This window comes from Gymnogyps californianus, chromosome 18 (assembly GCF_018139145.2).
Source record: "Gymnogyps californianus isolate 813 chromosome 18, ASM1813914v2, whole genome shotgun sequence".
In the NCBI taxonomy this organism is placed as follows: Eukaryota; Metazoa; Chordata; class Aves; order Accipitriformes; family Cathartidae; genus Gymnogyps; species Gymnogyps californianus.
The window spans coordinates 9,884,481-9,906,786 of NC_059488.1; the positions used below are offsets into that span (position 1 = coordinate 9,884,481).

The 22,306-nt window shown below is 50.3% G+C and overlaps 1 protein-coding gene across 1 annotated transcript in view; it reads left to right on the forward strand.

The window, feature by feature from the left end:
• Window positions 1-22,306, forward strand: part of NACC2 (NACC family member 2) — a 58,708-nt gene that overhangs the window by 26,028 nt on the left and 10,374 nt on the right. The window contains exon 2 of the mRNA XM_050908083.1: window positions 15,551-16,477. Within this exon, the coding sequence (XP_050764040.1) occupies window positions 15,613-16,477 (865 nt within the window). The 5' untranslated portion in view covers window positions 15,551-15,612. The remainder of the gene's footprint in view (window positions 1-15,550; window positions 16,478-22,306) is intronic.

Genomic DNA, 22,306 nt, shown 5'->3' on the forward strand with positions numbered 1-22,306 from the left:
ACATGGAAAGCCCTTGTGGGCCATGTTCCCTTGTTTTGTCCTGGGAGGTGAGTGTCCGGGCGCCGTGGGGGCTGCCTGGGGCTGCTCTCGTCCCGGACTGCCAGCGGTGTGCTTCAGGGATGATGCTGCTGAGCTGGGGTTACTCTTTGGGGTCACCCCCATTCTCACATGCACATGGTGCTCAGCCCCATTGGGGCTTTTTTCCACGCCTGCTCCTACGTTGGCCCATGACGAAGGACCAAGGCTTGTTCTCTAGGTTCCCAAATTTAGGGGCAAGTGAGGTGGCTGCAGCCAGCACCCTGCACCCAGCCCTGCTGCCGCCGCCGCCTCCCGCTCTGCATCTCCACCGGCTCCCCGGGAGCAGGGGCACTGCACTGGCAGGCAATAAAAAAAGGAGGGGAGATGTATTTCACGCACTTATGAAACGCGTCTGTGGAAGGTAGTGGTGCAGGTGAAAACAGAGCCGGGACTGAGAAATGGGGTTGTTTTACGTTCAATAATATTTGTGCAATGAGTCCTGCTGCTCCGTACCACAACGGTCGCGTCGTGCGTCTCGCTGACATAATGCCATCTCAGTGGGGAAAGCTGCCTGTCCCCCGGTCTCGCCCACCGGCATCCCAGCCACCGGCAGCAGGACTGCTCCCCACCACTGCCTCGACTCGCGGGCACCGATCCTGCCCGAGACTGATGGAGGTGGAAGGGAGGACAAGGAGGAGTTTCAATCTGCGAACAGGGAAGCCAGCAATTCGGTAAGAAAGGCAGGTGCGCAGGAAAATGCAAATCAAGCGTTGCTATTTCTAAGAGCATCACTGTAAAAAGACTTCTACTGTGTCGAAAAGTGCGATGGCGATGAACTGCGGCTGGCAGGGCTGGAAGGAAACCTCGGGCTCTCTCCTGGGCACCTCCGCACTGCCCGCCCTCGGGATGCTCTAGGGAAGGGTGGCTGCGGTGTCATCCTTCAGCCAGTCCTGCTGTCCTGTGCCGCGGAGAAAACCTATTTCTGGGCCAGAGTCCGCGGGGCCGCGTGCCGGCACAGCCGCGGGTCGGGACTCATGGCATTGGCGAGCGCCGCATCCCCACGCTGCTGGTTAAATCGCTAATTAGATTCCATCCGAGCAGCAACATAAACCGGGAATAAATGGACTTGGCTTCATAAACTTACCACTTAAATATTTTCCCAGGCAGGGAAAAAAACATTCGCTTTCCATGCAAAACATATAAATCTTGGAAAAGTTCCCGAAGTTGCGTGTTTAACTGTTCAGATCTGTGCCTTTGTAGAATAGAAGTGGTTATTCCCCTGCATAATTATTTTTCTTTTAAAAAGGAAGCTGAAATGTTTGCGAGGAAGACATTTTAAGTGACTGCTGGGGATGAACAAGAGTGAAGGGAGAGTCAGGTTTAATGATGATTGCTTCGCTTTGCTTTATCGCTGTTGGAAATGAAGCACCTTCTCCTCGTCCCCTCCCCGCAAGGACTAACCACAAATGTCGCTTTTAGCGTTGTGTTTTGGGGCTGTTTCTGCTTGTCTTATGAGTTTTATTGAAACATGTATCTGGGTGCTAGTTTCTTTTTAATCCTACCAAAATGCAAGAGCTGTTACTGGAGTTTATTTAACACGGTGGAGTCTTTGCATAGTTAAAATTGCGGATGCTGTATAAAACGCAGGCTCTCTCCTTCCTTCCCAACGGCCCTGGTGCAGAAGACGCTGCAGTCGGATGCTCCTTTATTTAGCCGGTGTGGGCAAGGGGTGAAGGGGAAGGGAGCAGCCTCCTCCAGCCAGGGCAGTGCGTGGAGGGGAAGGGCCGTCGGTGCTGCTCGCCCCTTTTCCGTTTGCTGCGGTGGCAGGCGAGGGGTGTCCGTGGGGAACGGGGGGCTGACACCCAACGAGGGAGCTTCCGGAGGCAGAAGGACGGAGATTTCCAGAGTGGTGGGTGAGCTTTCTGCAGAAAGATGCATCAGTTATTTCCTCCCTCGTGCTCCCCCCACGAGAGACCCCACTATAACTATATAAATACAGAGATACAGAGCATAGATTTATTTTTGCATAAAATCACTGTTTTTCATAAAATCCCCAAGGAGACACTGCAGAGACCCATCACGGCGGCTGGTGTGATGCACAGCTTGTGTCGGCATCTGCCTGTCCCTGTCCTGGGGGTGCAGGGGGGCAGCGGGGGGGGCGGCACCCCCAGCCCTGCCGTGGCACCGGGGTGCAGTTAGGGATGGGGACTGGAGATGGAGAAGCGGGTCTGTGGTGAGTGTCCTGCCTGGAACAGGTCAGGTTTTGGCATGAGGACAAGTGAAATGAGTTTGGTGGTCTCCTTATTTGAAGGACTGCCGAAACAAGATTATCAGGGTTTTCTCAGAGCTGGGCTAAGGTGGGGTTAGGGTGCGCCAAGCAGGAATTTGCCCAGGACAGCGGCTGGAGGAGGCTTTTCAGCACGTTAGCCCTTCATGAGCACCATGAACACGTGGTTTGAAAGAAGGTAGAGGACAAAAACACACAACAGTCTCCTATGCAGAGGAAAGAAAGCCCGTAACCATCCTACAGCTTCTCTCCACGAGCACTGTCTGCATGCTTTGCTGTCATTAATAGTCACCATTCCGGAGCTAGAGGTGTTTAATTTATTTGTGTTCTCCTAACACCTTTCTGTTTCATACCAGTAATCACCTCTCCCAGTTTGGCCAGGAGGCAGTGGTGTCTGCCACGCTCCCTGTAATCCAGGAGTGAATCAAAGCAACTTTTTACAAAACAAGATTCTCTCGCTGTTGCAAAAGAGCTTTGGGGAAATCTGGTTTTTGTGGTTAAGGATCTTACTCTGATGCACAAGGAAAATTATGTGTAGCTTTTATTTGGCCCAAAGGATTCTTACAACATTATCCGTATTTCCTTTAATTTGTGGGATTTCTAGTAAATGGGCTTAAAAATAGGTCTGGGCAAGATGCCAGGGTACATATGAACAGCAAAAAAGCTTTGCAGGCTGTGAGCAGCTCGCTTTCACTTCTCCCTCGGCACAGGCTGGAGGGACGGAGCAAACGCTCACCTTTTGGGGTTAAATTTAATGACCTCTCTGGAATTCTTTGGAAGTCGATATTGCAGAAAAAATCCTTTAACTCTTTAATAGAACCGATGCAATATTGTTGTTGAGCTGGACACAAGTCTGGAAAGGGAGCAGGACGAGCTGTAGCACCGGGGAAGGACAAGAGCGTGGGGGGACCTGGGGGGGACCCTCACACAAGTCCCTGGACCCGCTCACCGATGGGATTTGGGGGACCCTGGAAACCCGACGTATGAGCAGGAACAGAACATGGCGATGATACGCGTGGTTTTTTTTTTTTATTCTTTCAGCTTTTCATTCTCAGAAGTCTCTCTAAGCCTTTTTGTAAGTCGGGAAAAATCTAATAAGGGAGAGGCTATGGCTTGGAGCCGTGCTCCCAGCCGGGGCGACTGCCGGGTGCCTGGCTCCCTTTGGTGATATTTAGCTGGCTCTTTCTTCAAAATCAGTCTTGGTTCAAGTGACTTAAAAATGCATTTTTCCCTGGGGACAGCCACCCGCAAAAGCCTTTCATTAAGACGTAGTGGGTTTATGCAGCTGGAGTCCCAGCGGTAAAAGGAAGGTAAGTGGGAAAGGATGCCGGCCGCGCCGTGTGGCAGCCAGCCCACCTCGCTCCACGTTCCTCCGCCGGGCAAGGGCGCCTTACGGCTTCCCAAAATGTGCGATTTTTGTCCTACTTTTGCAAAATTTGGTTCATTTGATTTTAATTAAGTCTTTGGGCATAAATCTGTAAAACTTTATTTTATTTTGAGTACCGTGGATGCTGCGCTTCTCTGTTGCAAGTAGCTTCTTGGGAGGTGAAGAGGAGGGGTGGGGGGATGGATGAAGAGGAGGGGCGGGGAGATGGATGAAGAGGAGGAAAGTTTTGAGCTTCCTGGGAGCAGCAGCAGCGTGTCGGATCGGTGCGGTGGGCAGGCAGCGGCGTCTCGGCACGGGGAAGGGCAGGAGTGTGGCAGCAGGGCCAGGGTTGGGTTGGGGTAGCAGCAGGTCCTGTGGGTCATGGTCGTGAGGAACTCGTCTTGCGGGGAGCGCTGTGCGCGTGCAAGCTCACGCCATGCCCCTGCCAGCGCTCTTGAACTAAAAATGTGCATTTTCACGTGTTGGTGGTGATGGACTTCCATAAAATGAAGAGGACCCCAGTGCCTGATGCAGAAGCAAGCTTGTTAAAGGGCAATTATTTATGCCGTTGGCAGCAATGTACTAATAACACTTTTCATACGAGGATATTGAGTTGCTTTACAGATATTCTGCTTCACGGTCGTCTGGTGCCTCCGTGAAGTGGGGGAAGTGTGGTTAATTTGGTTGTACAGGTGAGGACACCAGGCCTCATCTCTGCCCCCCCCCCGCCAAGTACAGCCTGGCTCCTTGTCCTGTGCCGCACCGGGACCACGCTTTTCCTTAAAAGTCGATAACTTGAGAGTTGTTGTGGAAACCAACCCTCCAGGATTGTGGTGGCTGGGGACTGAAGTCCCACGAGCCATTAATGACACCACCCATTTTCCCAGTACCCTTTCTGGAGGAGGCAGGTGAATTTGCTGTAGCTCTTATAATAAGGGATAAAGTCCGGGATGTGCCTGGAGGGCACTCGGCTCCGTAACACCAAGCCTTTCCGTCGGATGGCATCACCAGCCATTGAACGGGATCTTGAGCCTTTTCCATGGAACTGATGCTGGTGGGTGCTGGTGCTGACAGTGGGTGCTGCAGCAGGCGTGGGAGCACCATGGGGCAGCTCCAGGCTCCGAGGGCTCTTCCATGTTTCAGGAAAAAGCAGAGTAGAGAAAAACGCCCCGTGCTACCTCGGCACGGTTTTGGTATGTTGTGAGCAGAAGTCATCTGTTTCTCCCTGGACTGGGAGCTGCTGAGTGCAAGCACCCCAAGACACCTCTTTTCTTATTAAACCTCGGGGTTTAGCAGCTTCCAGCCCCGGGGCCGCTTCCCCTCCCGCGCCGGCTGGCGATGCCGAAGCACCAACCTCCAGCCAGCCCCACGCCGTAGCAGAAGTTCACATTTAAGCTGATTCTTCACATTTACCTCCTTTGCTGGAGATCAGCTTTCCCGGCTGCCCCAGAGGAAAAGGCTCCTGTTGTTTCTTCAAAGACCAAGGTTAAATGAGCAGCTGCAGCACAGCTCGCCGGTAAATGCAGGTTTTTTTAGGGTTTGGGGAGATAAGCTGGTGCCGGTGCTGGCCCAAGAGGTTGCAGCCGGGGTCCATTACCAGGGCTGGGGCTTGGATGTGTGAGCTCCCCTCTTATAACAGTGTCATCCCCACTACACACGCCTATAAGCCCCTTTGATTTTTCTTTTTAAAAATAATTGGGTTTGTGCGTGTGGTTGGTTTTTTGTTTTTTTTTTTTTAAAGATTTTTAACTGAGAGACAGCAAATTTAGTATTTTCTGTGTCTTGGACGTGTTGTGATTTACATTTCATTTTAGGCATAATTAGAAATGCAAGTAGAGCGCTTTGTGTTTTACCTCTGCTTCAACTATTTATGGCATGGTATGCAAATGAAGCAAGCTATGAATATTAAAGATTAGAGTATGTTACAAAGTATCACTGTCTTTAATGAGTTCAGTAATGGGCACAGGCTTTGCACACACTTTAATATGGAGGTATTTTATGTTGTGTGCCGTCTCCGTGGCTCTGCAGCTATCGATGCCGTGTTTGGTTACATCCCAGGAGAGCAGGGCCGTGATTTAAACCCTATAGAGCCCCGGATCGGCTGCAATAGGTAGGTGCGATTTCCAAGCGTGCCCATGACAAAGGCGGCTGCGGCTGGCGAAGGGTGTTGATGGATTATTTCACAGAGACTGTTTCAGTTCTCGTCTAGGTCAATCCGTTTCATCTGCTGCAGCGTTGTAGATGGATCTGAGAATATGAAAGCGCTCGTCGACCTTTCAAGGTGCTTTGCAGCACTGGGAGGGAATCTTAAACACGCTCCTGCCAAAATGGAGCTGCTGCCTGTAACATCACATAGACCCCACGAAATTAATTTTGCCGTTCCTCGCCAATTAGACTTATTGACATAGCATTATTTTGGGGTTTATTGACACATCTGAAGGCATTTGAAGGAACATCTTATCTGCTGGATAGCAGAGGGTTGGGAAGCGGGGCTCCTCACATTAACCCTTTCTTGCCTTAGGAGTCTGGGCAGCCTGGTTTTATCTCTAAACCAGTAAACGGTTTTATCTCTAAACTAGCATCGTAGTTATAAAAGAGGAAGGTAGCGGTGTTTTGGGGTGCTGCAGTGCATACAGAGATTTCATCCACGGGTAATCTGAAGAACAAACTTCTGCTTGAGCACCGGGGTCCCTGCGGGATGCAGCGGATGCTGCGGGGTGATGCCGGGGGGATGTGGGGCTGCGGGAGGTGGGGGAAAAAAACAGCCAGATACGGAAAGCAATGGATTTTGTGCCGAATGGGGTTTGGGGAGGGTGGGCGGCGGGGAGGGAGAATGAAGCATGCCCCAGGGAGCGTGCTTTTCAGATTTGAGGTATTTAAATTACAAATTTTGATGAGGAAGATTGTCAGCAGTATTCAAAACAGTGCTTAAATTCTTTTGAAACACTGTCGAGCTGTGCTGTGGCAGTTGAAAAGTTTGGCACACAAGAACTTGGCCTAGAAGTTGCTGCTTGGGTTTTTTTCCTTTAAAACTCAATTCATCTGTATTCAAGTGTCCCACATGCTTAAGAAAAAAAAACCCACCAGGCTCATACTGGTTTGAGACAGACCCTTGTGTGCAAGGGAAGCTGCAGAAGCAATTGATCTCTAATATTAGGGGGTTTCCTTGTCGGTTAATGAGCATTAATAACTATTTATACTTGTGTATTATTAAAAAAAAAAAAAAAAAAAAGGAATTTTATAGTGCTTGTGTCTACTCATAAAAAGAACCAGCAAACTAAACTGGGATTTAGAATATGTTTGTGATCCACTGGATTATTAATCCATATGCATTAGCTATAGCTGGTTTTTTGGATGGGTCAATCAGTGTTCGTTGGTGGGGGATCAGCTCAGTTTTTTCAGCATGCATCTGCAGCACGTCGTGAACGTTGGGGAGACTTTCCTACCTCCAACCTCTGACCCTCCTCTGCTGCATGAGGCTTGGATCTCCATAAAGCCCCCAAATTTAAGCAATGTATGTGCTTTAGCTAGAGCTGTGCATCAGCGGGGCTCTCCCGGGGATGTTGGCTGTTCAGCTGTGGCACAGCAGCACAAAACTTTAAAGATGTTAGTGTTGGCTCTGAAGACGTACTTGACCATATATTTTTTTTATATATATATATATAAAATAATAATATTATATACATAATATATAGACCATATATAATCTATATTATAATATATATATATAACATAACATTCTGGGCTGCAGTGTTGTCTGGGGGTGTTTTAGGGCGTGTTACAGAAATAGTCACATTCTGAAGCTTTGGGCACAATTTGTTGGACCAGCGAAGGGTTTTGTTGCAAGAGCAGAGAAGTCAGAAATGAGAAGTCAGTGTTGAGTCTCCTGTACCTTCCCGCCTTGATGCTGTGATCCTGAGAGTGGGAGCTGAGTCTGGAAGGCGGGTTTCTCCCCGGGAAGAGGGGAGAGAGAGAATTGTTTGCTGAAGTGCAAGCAATAAATGCAATGTGTGAAAAATGCGGGTCTTCTGCTTTGCCCCCATCAGCCTAGGGAAGGTGGGCATCAGGTTGAGGTGACCACCTCATGTCACGAATTTTAGGTTTCTCAGGGTTTTTGCTCAATGACCAGAAACCTCAGTTTTGAGAAACATCCTATGCAATCTAGTATTTGCTTCTATAAACCTGGAAGTACAGAGTTAAATTTCTGCAGTCTATAACTTTCCTTTTCTGCAAGCTTATATTTCCATTAAGGATCAAGCTCAGATGCAATTGTAGCTTTGCTTTATAGAGTATTAAAAGTTTAATGTATAAATGTCTTCCTTCGCCAGAACTTTTTGGCAGTATTGTTTTCCAGTGCTGAAATGTCTACAAAAACATGGAGATCCCGATCACTGCAAGGGCTCAGCTGCCCTTGAAGGGTTAATTATATTATGCCTACTTTTTTTTTTTTAAAGCAGGGAGAATAAGCTGTAGCCAAAAGTAAAAGTCATTAATTTTAAGACAGAGATGTAAGCAAAGTTTCCTTCCCCTCTGCAGGTTGGTCAGGGTAGGCTATGCAGTAATTGAAAAGTAAAGGCAATTGAATTACAGGCTCCTGTCCAAACGGAGCGCGATTTCTTCTTCTTTTTTTTTTTTTTTTTTTTTTTACAACCTCCATTGCATCAGAACTAGGCAGTATTCCTGATGTTCTCATGTGTGTTAATGCTGACTCACAGACTAACTTGCACAAGAAAAAAAACACACAGGCAGCTCCACCATACTAGGTAATGAGCTCTAGCAAGAAGCAGCGTCTGATGTTTTGTAAGCTTTTTTAATTGACCTTTTAAGATATTTACTTTATTTTAAGGCTTTCTGCTCCGTAGTGGCACGATGGTAGAACGGAGTCATGCATGTTATATATTGCTAGCTCTGCTGTTGTGTACTAGGAGTGAGGAGAATACAATTCAGCATGGCACTTGTCTTTTTGATGTGTTACGGATGTGAATTAATGTTTGCTATGGGATGCAGGCAATGCACGCTTTGCAGAAGGCATGGTGATGGGGTGCTGTGTGCTTTCTGGTGGACGTAACTTAGTCGGGGTCTTGAGTTTTTATTAGCTTGCAAAAAATTAAATTCTGCGGAATAATTGTATTTTTTTATCCATGTCTCTCCCTTCCCCTTTTCCTTGCAGCAACCTGCAAAAAAAATTAAAATGTTGCATTTTCTATTTTTGCTTCTCCTTGCTTTGAGAGCTCTTAAAATCAGTGATAGATAAGGGAAAAAAAAAAAACCCTAATTAAAAAATAATGGCAATAACACGCTTCGCCTTGGCTGAATGACTGCACTTTTTGGAGGCAGCAGGCTGCCGGGTGGGTGACCTCGAGCGGCGATGTTGCGCCCAGGCTGCCGGTGACTCACCTTGCAGCAGGACAGAGCCCGGGGAGCTGCCGCCGGTGCCGGGGCTGTGTCGGGGTCCCCAGGGAGAGCTCCGGGGCTGTGCCGGGGTCCCCAAGCAGAGCTCCCCGCGCCCCATCCCTGGGCTGCCCTGGCAGTGGGGCTGCACGCACGAGCTGGGCTGCATCAGCAGCATTCATTTAATTCACTTTTCCATCTTTTCCCCCATTCCCTGCCTGAGTCTCCAGGTCTTTACTTTCTGTGCGAACTTTTAGGATTATAAAGCAAACACAGCTCCGTGCTGTATGTCTGCTGTGTGTGCGTTGCTTATGTGTTACTTAGTAATATTTGCATATTCAGTTTCTGCTATCTTAATAAGGCAGAAATAATCTTCTTTCACCCATTGCCACTGGCTGCTACACTAAAAATAGGGTACGTTAGCACTGCTCGCTGCTTGCCACTTGCAGCATTTCAAAAATAAATACTTTGGAGCTGCAGAAACAAATGCTGCAGAAGAGAAGAGGAGTCTCGCTATGACTGTCATTTGATTATCAAACTTAACCTTGTTTTCTTTCCCCTGCCAAAGACAGGCATTAAACTGTGCAGGCATTCACGGCGTTTCACAGTAGTGCCCCAGTCCCTCTCCCTTCCCCTCCCCGGGTTTTCTCACCCCGAACCCCGACGTGGGCAGAGGGGAGGCTTGGTTTTGGGGTGGGGGGTGCAAAGACTTTTCTTTTTTGCTTCTCGGTTCCCTGACACAGCAACCTGCAGTGCATGGGGGGGTATGCACAGCGTAGACCTGAAGTGCATTTTATTTGACTTTATTTAACTATTTATTTTATTTAAGGTGTTACGGCAGCTCTGTGCTCAGGGAACGGTACTTCGCCACCGAGTTTTGCAGTTAGCTGTTGTGTATTTTCCTTTGGGCTTATGTAAAAAGCGCATTTCCTTTTCATTAAAAGGGGCGGGGGGGAACCCCAAAACTCTGTAGCAAGAGCTGGGCGGGTGGCACCCCTGTGCCCAGGGGGGACTGGGGACAGCCCTGGGGTGGCGGGCGGGCGGCTTTGGGGAGCCCCTGCCCGGCTGGGTGACATCCCCCTGCCAGCCTCAAATCCAAGGGTGGGATTTTCCCCCTCTCTCCTCATTTACAGAAGAAAGGGAGGTTTCCTTTGACCCTTTGGGGCCTTCAAGGGCAGGACTTTTCAGCTCTTTTCTTTTGAGGGGCTTTGGCTGGGTGGGGGTGAAAGCCCTCGGCCGCTTTGTCTCCCACCCCCGGAGGGTCCTGCTGCCTTTGTCCCTGCCCCAGCTGCTGCCCAGCGCACCTTCCTGCGGGAAACTTGGGGCTTTGGGGTTGGGTTGGGGTTTTTTTGGGGGGGTGGGGGGTGGGAATGAAATCTCCAAGTCTCTTTATATGTTGGCTAAGGAAAAAGACAATTTAAATACGTTATCTAATTATTTCTGATTACTCCTTGGGGGAGCTCTGATGCCAGCATCTTATTCTAGGTCGATGCTTTTTTCCTTTGTTGTTGTTGTCTCGCCCCGACCTTTCAGGCCTCGGAGCAGGAAAATAGTTAAGAGCAAACCTGCTTTTTTTTTCCCCAAAGCACATGAACGCAGAAACTGAGGATTCTCAAACTCTCCTGGAAGTTGTATCAAATAACGGCTGCATTTTTTATGAACCTCTTGTGACAAAGGCTATGACTTTACAAAAATCACACAGACATGTACAAATTGTCCTGCTATATCCAAGAGCTGGAAAAAGAGGCTGCCATTAGAAAACAAAATGATGTTTTGCTTGAATGGTCACATATCTTAAATAATCAGGGTAGGCGGGTGGTTGGCTGGTTTTAATCCAGTTTTGTCCAAGTTTTCCCATTTGGTAGGTGTCCATCTGATGATCTGTCACCTGTAGGATATAGCAGCCCAAAGGGGACTGGATTCTTTTGGGTGGTGATGGTGCTGGGGGCTCCTCCTGCACTCTGGGGCACAGCTCAGCTTGGGAGAAGAGATTGCAAAATACAGTTTACATCTGTAATTGCTAAGGTCATTTTCCCTGCAGCACAGTTCTTCCCGTGTCAAATGGCCTGAAGCCATTTCAAACCATGCAAAAGTAGCTTGGTGCTCTATTAAAAAAAAAAAAAAAGAAAAAGCGTATTTAGTAGGGGAGATTTTTAAGTTAGACACTATCAAGTGTTATTACATTCACTATCTAGTCACAGTAATATTTTGTTGCTGTTGTTTTTAGGGGATGTGAGGTCTGGTGGTGAGCAGGTTCTCCTTGGCTTTCATAGAATCGTTTAGGTTGGAAAAGACCTTTAAGATCATCAAGTCCAACCTTTCAAGGGTGGTAAGCGGGTTCTCCTTGGCTTTCAAGACCACCTTGTTTTATTTCTTGGATTGTTGGGGAGTTTTGGCTTGTTGATGGTTTTGGGTTGGGTTTTTTTTCCTATATTCTGGTCATAAAAAGGCAGGGGCAGAGGAGGGAGAAAGAAACAAAAATCCAGCAGTCCTGGCCTACGGTTTATTGAAGTGGTTTGGGCTTTTGCAGCTCGCTGGTACAGCTTTGCCTGTGTTCCTCGGTGCTGTTTCTAGACCAAATGCTTTACTTTTACTTTTTTTACTGTTTCCCTGCAAGGGTGTTACAGGGCCTTTTTTCTCCAGGAAAACTGAAGGTTTAGACCATCACTGAGTGCCACGGCAAGCTCGCCCGCTCGCTCAGCCGCTTTGTGACCAGCAGCTACGAAATCTGCCGGAATTGGAGAAAAGGCCACCGGGAGCTGGAGTGATGCGATTTTGGGGGTGGGATCCCTTCGGGGTGGTCAGGCCAGGCTGCAGTCCTGTGGAAGGCGTACCTCGGGAGGGGTCAGTTGTGTGGAGCATCTTGGTTCGAACTCTGACGTCTCATGGGAGGTTTTACATGAAATCTGCCAATAATTTGCTAGGCTGGGGCACTCTGGTGCTTCTCACTGGCTTAAATGTATCCTGAACTGGCACAATTTTGGTGTTTTTAGAGAGAGGCATGGGTTCCTCCTGGCATGCCTGACTTGTTTATAGAGCAGATTCTAAGCAATATTAATAATTGATATATATTTTAAGTTGGTTTGTTCTGTGCTACCAAGCTGTCCTTGGCTGGTCCCACTCATCCCGCCCTCTTGGGTGTCTCCGAGGCAGGGGGTTCTGAGCGGGTCCAAGGAGGTCCCATCCAGTGCCTCCCTGGTCTCCCCTCCAGCTCTAAGGGAGCTCTTGCTGGAAGAGGAGGAGATCCTTCCGCACCCATGGTCTGCCATCCACATGGACAAGGCTTCCTTCAGGTTCCAGAGTGGAGAAGTTATGTTTCTATAAAGCCCATATAATTTCAATAATTTTGACAGATCCAGAGTGGATCTGCATTTGCCAGGGCAGACTCCTTTCCTTCTCCAACAGAGGCTGGTGGTGTCATGGTTGGAAGAGGTCTTGGGCTCTTGGGCTTGGCTGTTGCGGTGTCATCTCTGACCTCCTCGCAGGATGTCACCTTGGTCCCCTCTCGGTGCCTTAGCCTCCTCATCAACACCAGGCAGGGATCTCGTTGGCCTGACACCGGGTTTGGATGAAGCGGTGGGCGCTCCCGACTCATGGAGGTCGTGGACATCCTCGGCTGGGAGCGTTGCAGCTCTGCCAAGCGCTGGGAGGCTGCCGGTCCTGTGGGATGCAGAGCAGATGTGTTAGTGCCGTTTGCTGGAAGAGCAGAGGAAGGCAGCCAGCCCCTGGGCGCTCAGGAGCGGCAGCAGTTTGCTGCTGTGGAGTTGAACTTAATGCACCAAACATCTATTTGGACGGTGGAAGCGGAGGTATGAGCACAATTGGCAGGGAAGGGTTGCGCTGGAGCATCACCGGCCCTGTCTGCGCTCCCTACAGTTATCCTCCTCTAAGGGTGGCTTCACCTCTAATCTCCTAAATTTTAACTGTGTGTGACCATCCGAGCAGAGCAATTGAAACAAATCTGAGAGCAATAGCAGAAATAAGAACGCTCTGGGCAAGAGAGAAGTAAGCAAAGTGAGGCCCCACCCTCTTTCCCAGAAAAAAGCACCAAACATGCTCAATAAATGCGAAGGTAATTTAAAATCTGAATCCAGGAGACAATGTGACTAGGATTTCATTACTTAAGCAAATGGATTTGCTTTTAGTGGATTCAGCCACAGACTGAAAGAAGCTTTCCCCAAGGGGTAAACATTTTTCCTGCATTTGAAAGGCTTTCTTGTATGGGGGGGGGCGGGGGGGAGGCTGGGGAGGCGGGAATCAGGACCGTGGCTGCCCGAGGAGCACCTTTATTTTGGGCAGATTTGGGCATTCCCAAAGCTGTCCTTTTGGGCGGGTGGTTTTGGGGAGCCCCTGGGGTGGGGTGGGGGGATGCAGGGGGGATGCAGGGGGATGCTCGCCGCGCCTTCCTCCCGGCCGCAGGAGTTAACCAGCAGCAGTGCCAGCTCTGCAGACTGTTTGGAATAGTTTAAATGCTTTGACACTCTGGATGTACTAGATGGCAGGGGAGGCAGTTTACAGCGTAATTCATATGCAAAACTGCACTATAAATTTAAAACCTGTCTCAGTTGCCGTGGCACCACTAAGCATTTCATCAGCATACAGTACAGTATTTCTGCCATCTTTGTTTGCATTGCAGTGACTCATCAAAAGTCTGTCTTGTACCAACACTGAGAGCATTCCTCTGGCACTGATATTTCTCTGTTTTTAAAGCTTCGGTTTGAAACTGGCATTTACTTCAGGTCCCTAATCAAAGGGCTCTATTCATTGCAGAGAGCAGCCTGAATGTTAATCTGCATCCGGCCTATTCATTTAGATGCTGTGCGCTGCCGGGGAGATTTGACTTGGTAAAAGCTTGAGCTACAGCAGATACAAACCCAGGGTTTGATACTATATATTTTTTTTTTTTTCCCCCCCCTCCTCTGAGCGATCGTCGTCGCTGCGTATAGCGTGGCGGCCGGGGCGATACGGAGGGACGCAGAGCCCCTCCGGCGAGTGGCCGCGCTGGGGACGGGCGCTGCTGAAGGTACGTTCGATTGCTCCCAGCCAGGCAAGGGGACCGGGGACTTCCTCGCTCGGAAGAATTTTTTTTAACCATGCAGATACAATTAAATTGGCTCCGAGTGTGTTCCCTTTTCTTCCTGTTACCCCGTGGCCTTGCAGATAGGACTTTTTTTTTTTCCCCAGCAATGGGAACAGAGCAGCTCTTTGTGGGTTATTATTTTCTTTTCAGAGATTTTTTTTTTTAATCTTTCTCAGATAAACTTTTTTTTCCTTTTTTTTTTTTTCTTTTTTATGTTGCTCTTACGAGCTTTCAGTACTAGTTAACCGTAGTTTTTCTTCAGTAGTATTGAAGGCAAACAGGATTTTAAATCTCCTGGACTCTTGCATGGAGCTCAGGGAGGAGGGACGGGGGGGTTTGGGCTCCGGCTCGTGTTGGTGAATCCGCAGTGATTTGCTTCGCTGGAGTTTCAGTGCATGGGCTGCACTAACGCTACCGGCTCCGCCGTTGCACGGGGTTTGTGCACGAGGTCCCTTCGAACGCAAGGCTTTATTTGGTCGGTGAAAAGGAGGAATTATCCCCATGGCCAGAAGGTACAGCTGGCCTGAAAGAGCGGCCGCGGTGGGATGCAAAGCCGGAGCCGTCGCCTCGAGCCCGTTTCGTGTGAGGTTGCTCGGAGGGTCCCCGATGCCACTCGGCTCGGGCCGGTACCCCCGGCCGGGGGGCGATGGGCTGGGGAGCCGGGGGCTCCAGCCACAGGAGGGGCTGGGCTGGGGCTCCCCTTGCCCCACTTTGGATTTAGGGGAGAAAAATCAGAAGACAACTTGGTAGGCGGCTCGCTGCGGCACGTTGGTTTGTTTTATTGGGGCTCGAATATCTGACTTAATTTGGTGATAAGCCTCGTTTTGTTGGAGGATAAATCTGTTGAGAAGGGGTTTAACTGTTGAAATGCTCCCTCTTTCTGGTGCAAATGGGAAGATTGCTTTTCAAAGTGCTTTTTCCTGGGAGCTGTCGCTCCGGCAGAATCCTGTATTTATTTCAGGCAGAATGGCACATTGTTTTATAAATATCTTTTCTGTAGTTTCAACATAGCTGCTGGTTGTTGTGTTTCTTATATAATGCTACCCAAGATCTGTTTGACTATCTTACGTTTGCTTTACTGTTCACTCCTCTCCCATTACCGTTCAGATTTTCCTGCATAAAGTAAAACCCCCAGGGGAATAAATCAGTGGTGCTTATTTAAACAGACCACAACTTGAAGAAAATACTTGCGTTTTTGGAATATCCTTTTCCATCCACCAATAGCATTTCCAACGTTGTTTGAAAACATTGATAAGTGATTTTTATAAGCGATTGCTTTTCCACATCGGCTCTCAGAGCTTAGCTTTGAGCCTTTGATGTCGGGTGAGGTGGGTTCCTCTGCTTCTGCCTGCTTTGGTGAACTGTCTAAAAACGCTGTGCCTCTCTCCCTGCCTTCTCCGTTTTTCAGATGTGCCCTACTTTGGATATTCCTGCATTGAATGTCTGAGGAGCTCCAGCCGATCCTGAGCCATGTCGCAGATGTTGCACATAGAGATTCCCAACTTCGGGAACACTGTGCTGGGCTGCCTGAACGAGCAGCGGCTGCTGGGGCTGTACTGCGATGTCTCCATCGTGGTGAAGGGCCAAGCCTTCAAGGCGCACCGGGCAGTCCTGGCCGCCAGCAGCCTCTACTTCCGAGACTTGTTCAGTGGGAACAGCAAAAATGCCTTTGAGCTGCCGGGTACCGTCCCTCCCGCTTGCTTCCAGCAGATCCTCTCCTTCTGCTACACCGGGAAGCTGACCATGGCGGCGAGCGAGCAGCTGGTGGTGATGTACACGGCGGGCTTCCTGCAGATCCAGCACATCGTGGAGAAAGGGACGGACTTGATGTTCAAGGTCAGCTCTCCCCACTGTGACTCTCAGACCACCATGATCGAAGACCCCAGCTCGGAGCCGCAGAGCCCCTGCAACCAGCTGCAGTCGGCCTCGGCGCCCTACGTCATGTCCCCCTCCATGCCCATCCCGCTCCTCACGCGCGTCAAACATGAGAACCTCGAGCTGCAGGCAGCTGCCCTGCCCGGCCTGCCCGGCAAGCGGCCCCTCGAGCCCGGCGCCCGGGAGGGGACTGGCGGTGGCGGCCCCAACACCGGTCCCCTGAAGCTCTCCCGCGTCTCCTACTATGGGATGCCCAACCTGGCCACCCTCATCCCCAACGTCCAGCAGGTCCAGTACTCGCAGGGGGAGCGGACGAGCCCCGGCGCCAGCAGCATTCCCACCACCGACAGCCCCACCTCCTACCACAACGAGGAGGATGAGGAGGACGACGAGGCATATGACACCATGGTGGAGGAGCAGTACGGGCAGATGTACATCAAGTCCTCGGGAGGCTACTCTGGTAACGGACGGTCTCTCTCCTTGGGTTTTCTGCTCTCCTTCAGTGGTTGCTTGGTCCTTCTCCAGCCAGCACGGGCAGTTTTGGGCTTGATCGTCAGGCTTTTGTCTTCAGGGGCTTCGTTTGTTTGTTTATGTAGCGTGGTGCAGAAGGCGGTGCACGTGGTGGGCTCGGTGCTGGTGTCCGGGTATGGCATGGGCAGGTCCCTCCGTGCCGTCACTCGTGGGCTGTGTCCCCAGCTGAGAGGCTCTTTAGATAAGAGGGGCTGCGTCATCTGCCACAGCCGGCTTAGCCCTGCGCTTTTTGGCTGAGGCTGCCGACAAGCAGCCTGGTGGTGACGCGAGCCGTGCGGTGGTGACGCCGTCCCATGGCGATGGCCGAGCTCGCCTGCCGTGGGTCATCTGAGAGGGATGGTCACCCGTGGGAAGGGAAGCGTCAGCCCTTGCCGGCCTGGCGGGGGTTAGGTGGTCGGTCTGGGAGTTAGTCTTCAGCAAGATGCAAGGCACGTTCCCTCTCTCCTGGCCTTTTAGAGTAAAATTTTTTAAAAAGTGATGAACATATGAAATTTGGAGGAAGGGAGAAAAACATCAAATAAATCATTTTCATAGATGTTAATTAGGAATATCTACAAAAAGAAGTAAAGAAGGACTTTTATGCCCTCTGCTTGAAGTGACTCCCCTTTCCTTTGCCAGCCTTGCCCAGGGCATTGCTGTCAAAAAGGTGAAAGCAATTTGGGGGCCTCTTGATACTATTTTATTTCTCTGTTAGGTGAGTCCCTGGGCATGCCTTAGACAGAGGAGGTGGCTTCGCTTTGGTGGTGCTCGGCCGGGAGCTGCGGGCTCAGCCCCGGGGCAGGCGCAGGGGCACGAGGCCTCTTCCCTCTCGCTTCCCGTGCAGGAGGGGGCTTCCTCGGGCGCGCACCCCCTGCCCCCGGGCACCTTGCAGGGCTCGGACCCTGTTGAGGAGCAGGGGCAGATGGGGGGGTACGGAGCCGGGGGCTCAGGACCGGAGGGGGAAACGCCTGGCTGGGTCACTGGCATGCCTGCATCCCGCGCGGAGGCAGCTCGCAGCATCCCGCGCAGATGAAGCTCGCAGCATCCCCACGCAGAGGCTCGGCCTCGGCACAGTGGCCTCACCGTCGGAGCTGCAGGTGTTTGTGGCGGCAGCTTTGATCCGCGGGCGCTCCCCGGGGAGGGACATCTTCGCGCCGGCTCTGGCCGCACGGAGCATTCTCTCGCCTGGAGCTGCTTTTCCTGCTACGGTTCTGCGCTGAAATTGCTGGACTAATTTTGCAAATATTTAACTCTTGCTTGTTGAAGAGCTGGCATGCTTTCCCCAAAGCCGTTTGATTTTATTCTTAAGCAAGGGAGAAGATTTGACAAATACGACCATTTCTGTTACCTAAAGCCAAGCTTTCCCTAGTACTGAGTGGGCTCGTCCCCACACGCTGTCCCATCCCATCCCATCCCATCCCAAAGAGCAGGAGCCCAGCATCCCCTTGGCATGTCCCCCTGCCAGGTAGCAAGCGGATAAGCAATATTTTCCAAGCATTTTTACCAAGCCATGTCCAAAAGGGGGAAAGCATACTGGTAGCGGTGTTACTGTTTTAATATTAGAAATATTTGCTGAGAAAAGTGGACAAGCCAGTTGTAGAAAATGAGCCTCAAAAGCCTGTCTGCTCTCTCTGCCGTACTTCAAGTCCCAGCGGTTGGTACCGGGCGGGCGAGGAGGAGTGGGATCAGGGGATGGGGACAAGGTCGGGGTCTCCTCCTCAGCCACCCCCCCGGCAGGAGCTGGGCCCCGTGCCCCAGCTGCTGTTAGAGCCAGACAGAACAGAAATCAGGCTGTTTTCCCGCACACTGGTTTTGTTTTTATTTTGCTTTGCGCTTCCCCGCTGTAGAGCATGCAGTGAGTAATGTGAGTTTGCCTTCAGCGCCAGGGCTCGCAGCGTTATTCCTCAGAGCAATGGGATTATACCCTTGGACGTGGTGTTTTCCTTCCCTGTCATGGAGCCAGTTCGTGCAGTAACAGAACAAAATAAATTCAGAAGGCGAGGGCAGGACCAGCCCCAGGACGGTGCAGGCAGCAGCTATTAGGCTGTACCTAATTCTTGCGGCGCAGGAGTCGTCCCAGTTGGAAAAGCAAAAATACGAGCAGCTTTTTCGGGCATCGCTGGAGATGCTGCAGCCGTCCAGGCCTCGCGCTGGAGCCGGGCATCTCGCAGCGAAGTTTTCCTGCTTGGTTTCTGTAGGGGGAAGACTTAAACCACGTCGTGATGCTGAGGCAGGGGCCATGCGGGGAGGAAGCAGGTCGGGAGCGCGGCACTGCCCAGCTCCACTGTAAGGCTCTAATATACCACATTTCTGCTAAAATACCTCTTCCACACCAGCACATTTCAAGCGAGTTTCCTGTTTTAAATAAGCCAGCTATAGTATCAGGCTTCCTGGAAAAGAGGGCACACAAAAAAGAGATTAAAAAAAATAAAACCTAAGCTATTCCATTATGGTTTGGACTTGTACAGCTAACTGTGTTTTAATTACTTGGGATAAACTGTACCCTCAAAAGGTGCAGAATAATAAAACCATAAGATGGAAGAGAGAAGCCAGCTAATCCTGCTCCTGGCATGTAGATCCCGACAGCCTTACAAAGGCCTGGGGGAGGAGGCAGCCCTTTAAAATAGTGATTGCCAAGGTTTCCAAGAGCCCCGTTTGTAAAAACAAAAACAAAGCCAAAGAAGAGCACAGCAGATGAAGCCCTGAATTTCAGAGAGGGTTTGTTTTTTTTTTCTTCCTTTTCCTCCACTTTTTCATTCCCCAGCTGAAGCGTTGACTGAGCTAATGCCAGCGAGTGTGTGGTGGGACGCTGGTGGCTGATGTTCTCTGCTTCCCTTGAGCATCCCCCACCTTGAGCATCCCCACCCACCGCTCCCAAGACTGGGGCAGGGGAAGGTGCTCGGCAGGACTCCGCCGAGCCCAGGGGGTCACGAAGCCTCTTCTTGCCCCAAGGCTGGGGGTTTTTTTTATTTATTTTTGTTCACCCCTTTTTATAGTCAGAACCACGCCGAATCTCCAAAGCCGGGATCAGAGAGACAAGGAGCACATCATCACATTGGCCAAGGGTTTGATGGTGGTAGAGGGAGTGAGGAGGAGGTCTTGTTAAGCGGTGTGCCTCCTGCAGTGGTGGCACCGGTGTGATGGACCAGGAAAGGTGTTAGACCTGCAAAAGGAGCAGCAGATAAATGAAAGGATAAGCCCGGTCTTAAACACGGGCCAATGGGAAGGTTAGGTTTAAGTGTTGGTAGACAGGGTGGCAGCTTGCGGAGGGATGTAGGAAAACGTGTGTCGGCTCCCACCGGCCTCTGGCCACGTTTGGTGGCTGCAGTGTCACCGCCGCCGTCCCCGCGCCCGCCTGCTGCTGTGGCAGGCTGCGAGCATCGTGGTAAAATGGCTCCTTATTCTGTAACTAGGTCTGGTTGTGGAGAACATGTGGGCCTTGAGGACACGAGTGAGACTTAATGAGATTTCTAGCATCTAATCTGAGGAATGCATAACTCCAGAAAATATTAAACAAAAGCAAAGTATTTTTATCCTTGTTAATTACAGCGTCGTGGGCCTGATCTGAAGTGGGTTTCAGCAGGACTTGCAGATGCTCGGCGTTTTTCTGCGCTGAACCGCGTTCTTGTCAGTCAGCTTGCTGCTTAGCAGATGCAGTTAATTTAATTTTGACAGGCACAAGCAAAGTTGTGCGAGGGTCCGTCCTCCTCCCCTGCTCCTGCTGCGCTGGATTGCAGGGGAGAAGAAAAATCTTTATGCAGCAAATGGCTGGAATGTAAAGACTGGACTTGAAAGTTATGAAATCCTGAACTGACAAGAGCACACTTCATTAAAAATTCATCTAAAATAGCCATTATAGAATAGTTGTGGTAATTAGCTGGGAGAATAGTTTTCTGTCCTGGCCTCTGATTCCTGACAGTAAGGAAAAAGGGCAAGAAACAACCCAGAATCCATAATGAGCGGCTCTGGTGCAGCCTGTGCAGCATCCCGAACCAAGCCTGGGAACGACACGCAGCAACGATGTAAATCACGGCTCGCGACGCCAGATAATTGCAGCCGTAATAAAGTAGCTGGTTCTAACTGCGGGAATGGTGATCTGATCCTGCGAGGACCAGTGCCATGCGGTGGCCAGCCTGACACTGTGCTGCGCACGGGGGGATGCTCGCGAGCAAAAAGCTTGTGAGTTTTTTTTAGGAAATAAAGTGGTCAGGAGAGGATGCCCTGTTTATTCACCAGAGCACTTTTCCTTTGGCTTTTTGTTGAGGGGTGCAAACAGCCCTGCTGCTGGAAGTGCCGCTGTGTGCCGACGGGAGCCGGCCAGCGCCAGCATCGCCTATCCTGGCATGGGGACCGGTGCCGGCCGCGGTGCTGAGCAGCCGGAGGAAGGCAGAGCCTCATGCCAGGGGCGCGCAGCCTCTGCCCTTTTTTGGCGTTAAACTTCCAGTCCTGGTTTCCTCACCGTAAAACACAGATGTTTAATTTTAGGCTGGCAGATGTTTCACTCCTGGCTGAGATCTGAAGCGAAGGCAAGATAGGGGTATTTATAAACCAGTAATATTTTTCCTATACTAATTCCAGATTACCTCCCTGTATAAATAGGTCACAAATCAAATCTCTGCATTCCAGTACGTTGTTATAAATGTACTATTTGTAAAACGTAAACTATCCCGGTTAGGACTATATCATACATCTGTCCCGCAGTGTGTGCGTGTGTCCTCTGTGGTACAGGTTTACATATGCAGGCAGATGCTGGCGATGCCAGGGCTGCAGCAGGGATGCTATTTTTGGGGTAGCCAGTGGAAAATAGGCTAACGGAATAAAAATGTTTGTAAAATATTGTTGTTTGAAAAGAAACTTCTCGCCATGTAGAGAACAGGGGAGAATTACCCACGTGTTTGCATACGTGGTGACTGGTGATGGAGCAGGTGGAGATGGTTTTGTAACCGTTGCGGTGGACCGGGGCTCGTGACTTGTGGTTTCATGTTGGGACTCTGTAAACGTTAACTTTTGGGTGGGGATCCGTCACTCTGACCTTGCTGTATCTCAAGATCCCGTTCCTAAAACAGAAACAGTTGTTTCTTACCCACCGGCGTATGTTGAGGTTTATATGCAGTAAATGGTCAAGAGGAGAACCCAGACTGGTGGGAATTGGGGGTTCCTGAATAATTTTGAAGCCCTGGTGTTTGGATTGTCAGGAACTAAGGAAATAAGTGAATACTGGCACTAGGTGCGTATTCCCAGCAATTCCCAGCGCTGCCAGACACCGGACACTCGCACGAGCAGCTTGTTGCCCATCACCGATGAGGGTCAACGGGAGCTGTGTGGGCTCAGCATCTCTGGTCCCAGGCACCTTGGGTGGGATGTGCAACCGTCCTGGCGTCACCAAAACCATCATGGGCTCAGCAAGAAGGTGGTGTAACGGACCTCTGAGCCAGACGGTACATTTTAGGGATGAGGAGGACACGTGCCCCTAGCATCACGCAAAGCCTGGAGCCGTGGAGCGCCAGTAATTCCTGCTTTCCTCTGAGCATGGACCGGTGAGTTGGTTTGAGGCTGCTTCTTCAGCCAGAAAACCCGCGATATTTCCCATTCTGGACCACTTGTTGCCAGCTGCAGCATCCATATAAGTTTGAGATGAAAGCGTATATCTGAATAAATAAAATATACCAGTGTTTGGCTGGCAGCTCTCATTGCTTCCTCTGTAATGATTTCCTGCCCCTCTCAGCTAGCTGGTAGGCTCCTTTCTTGGTCGAGAACAAAACTGTATTAAACAATACTT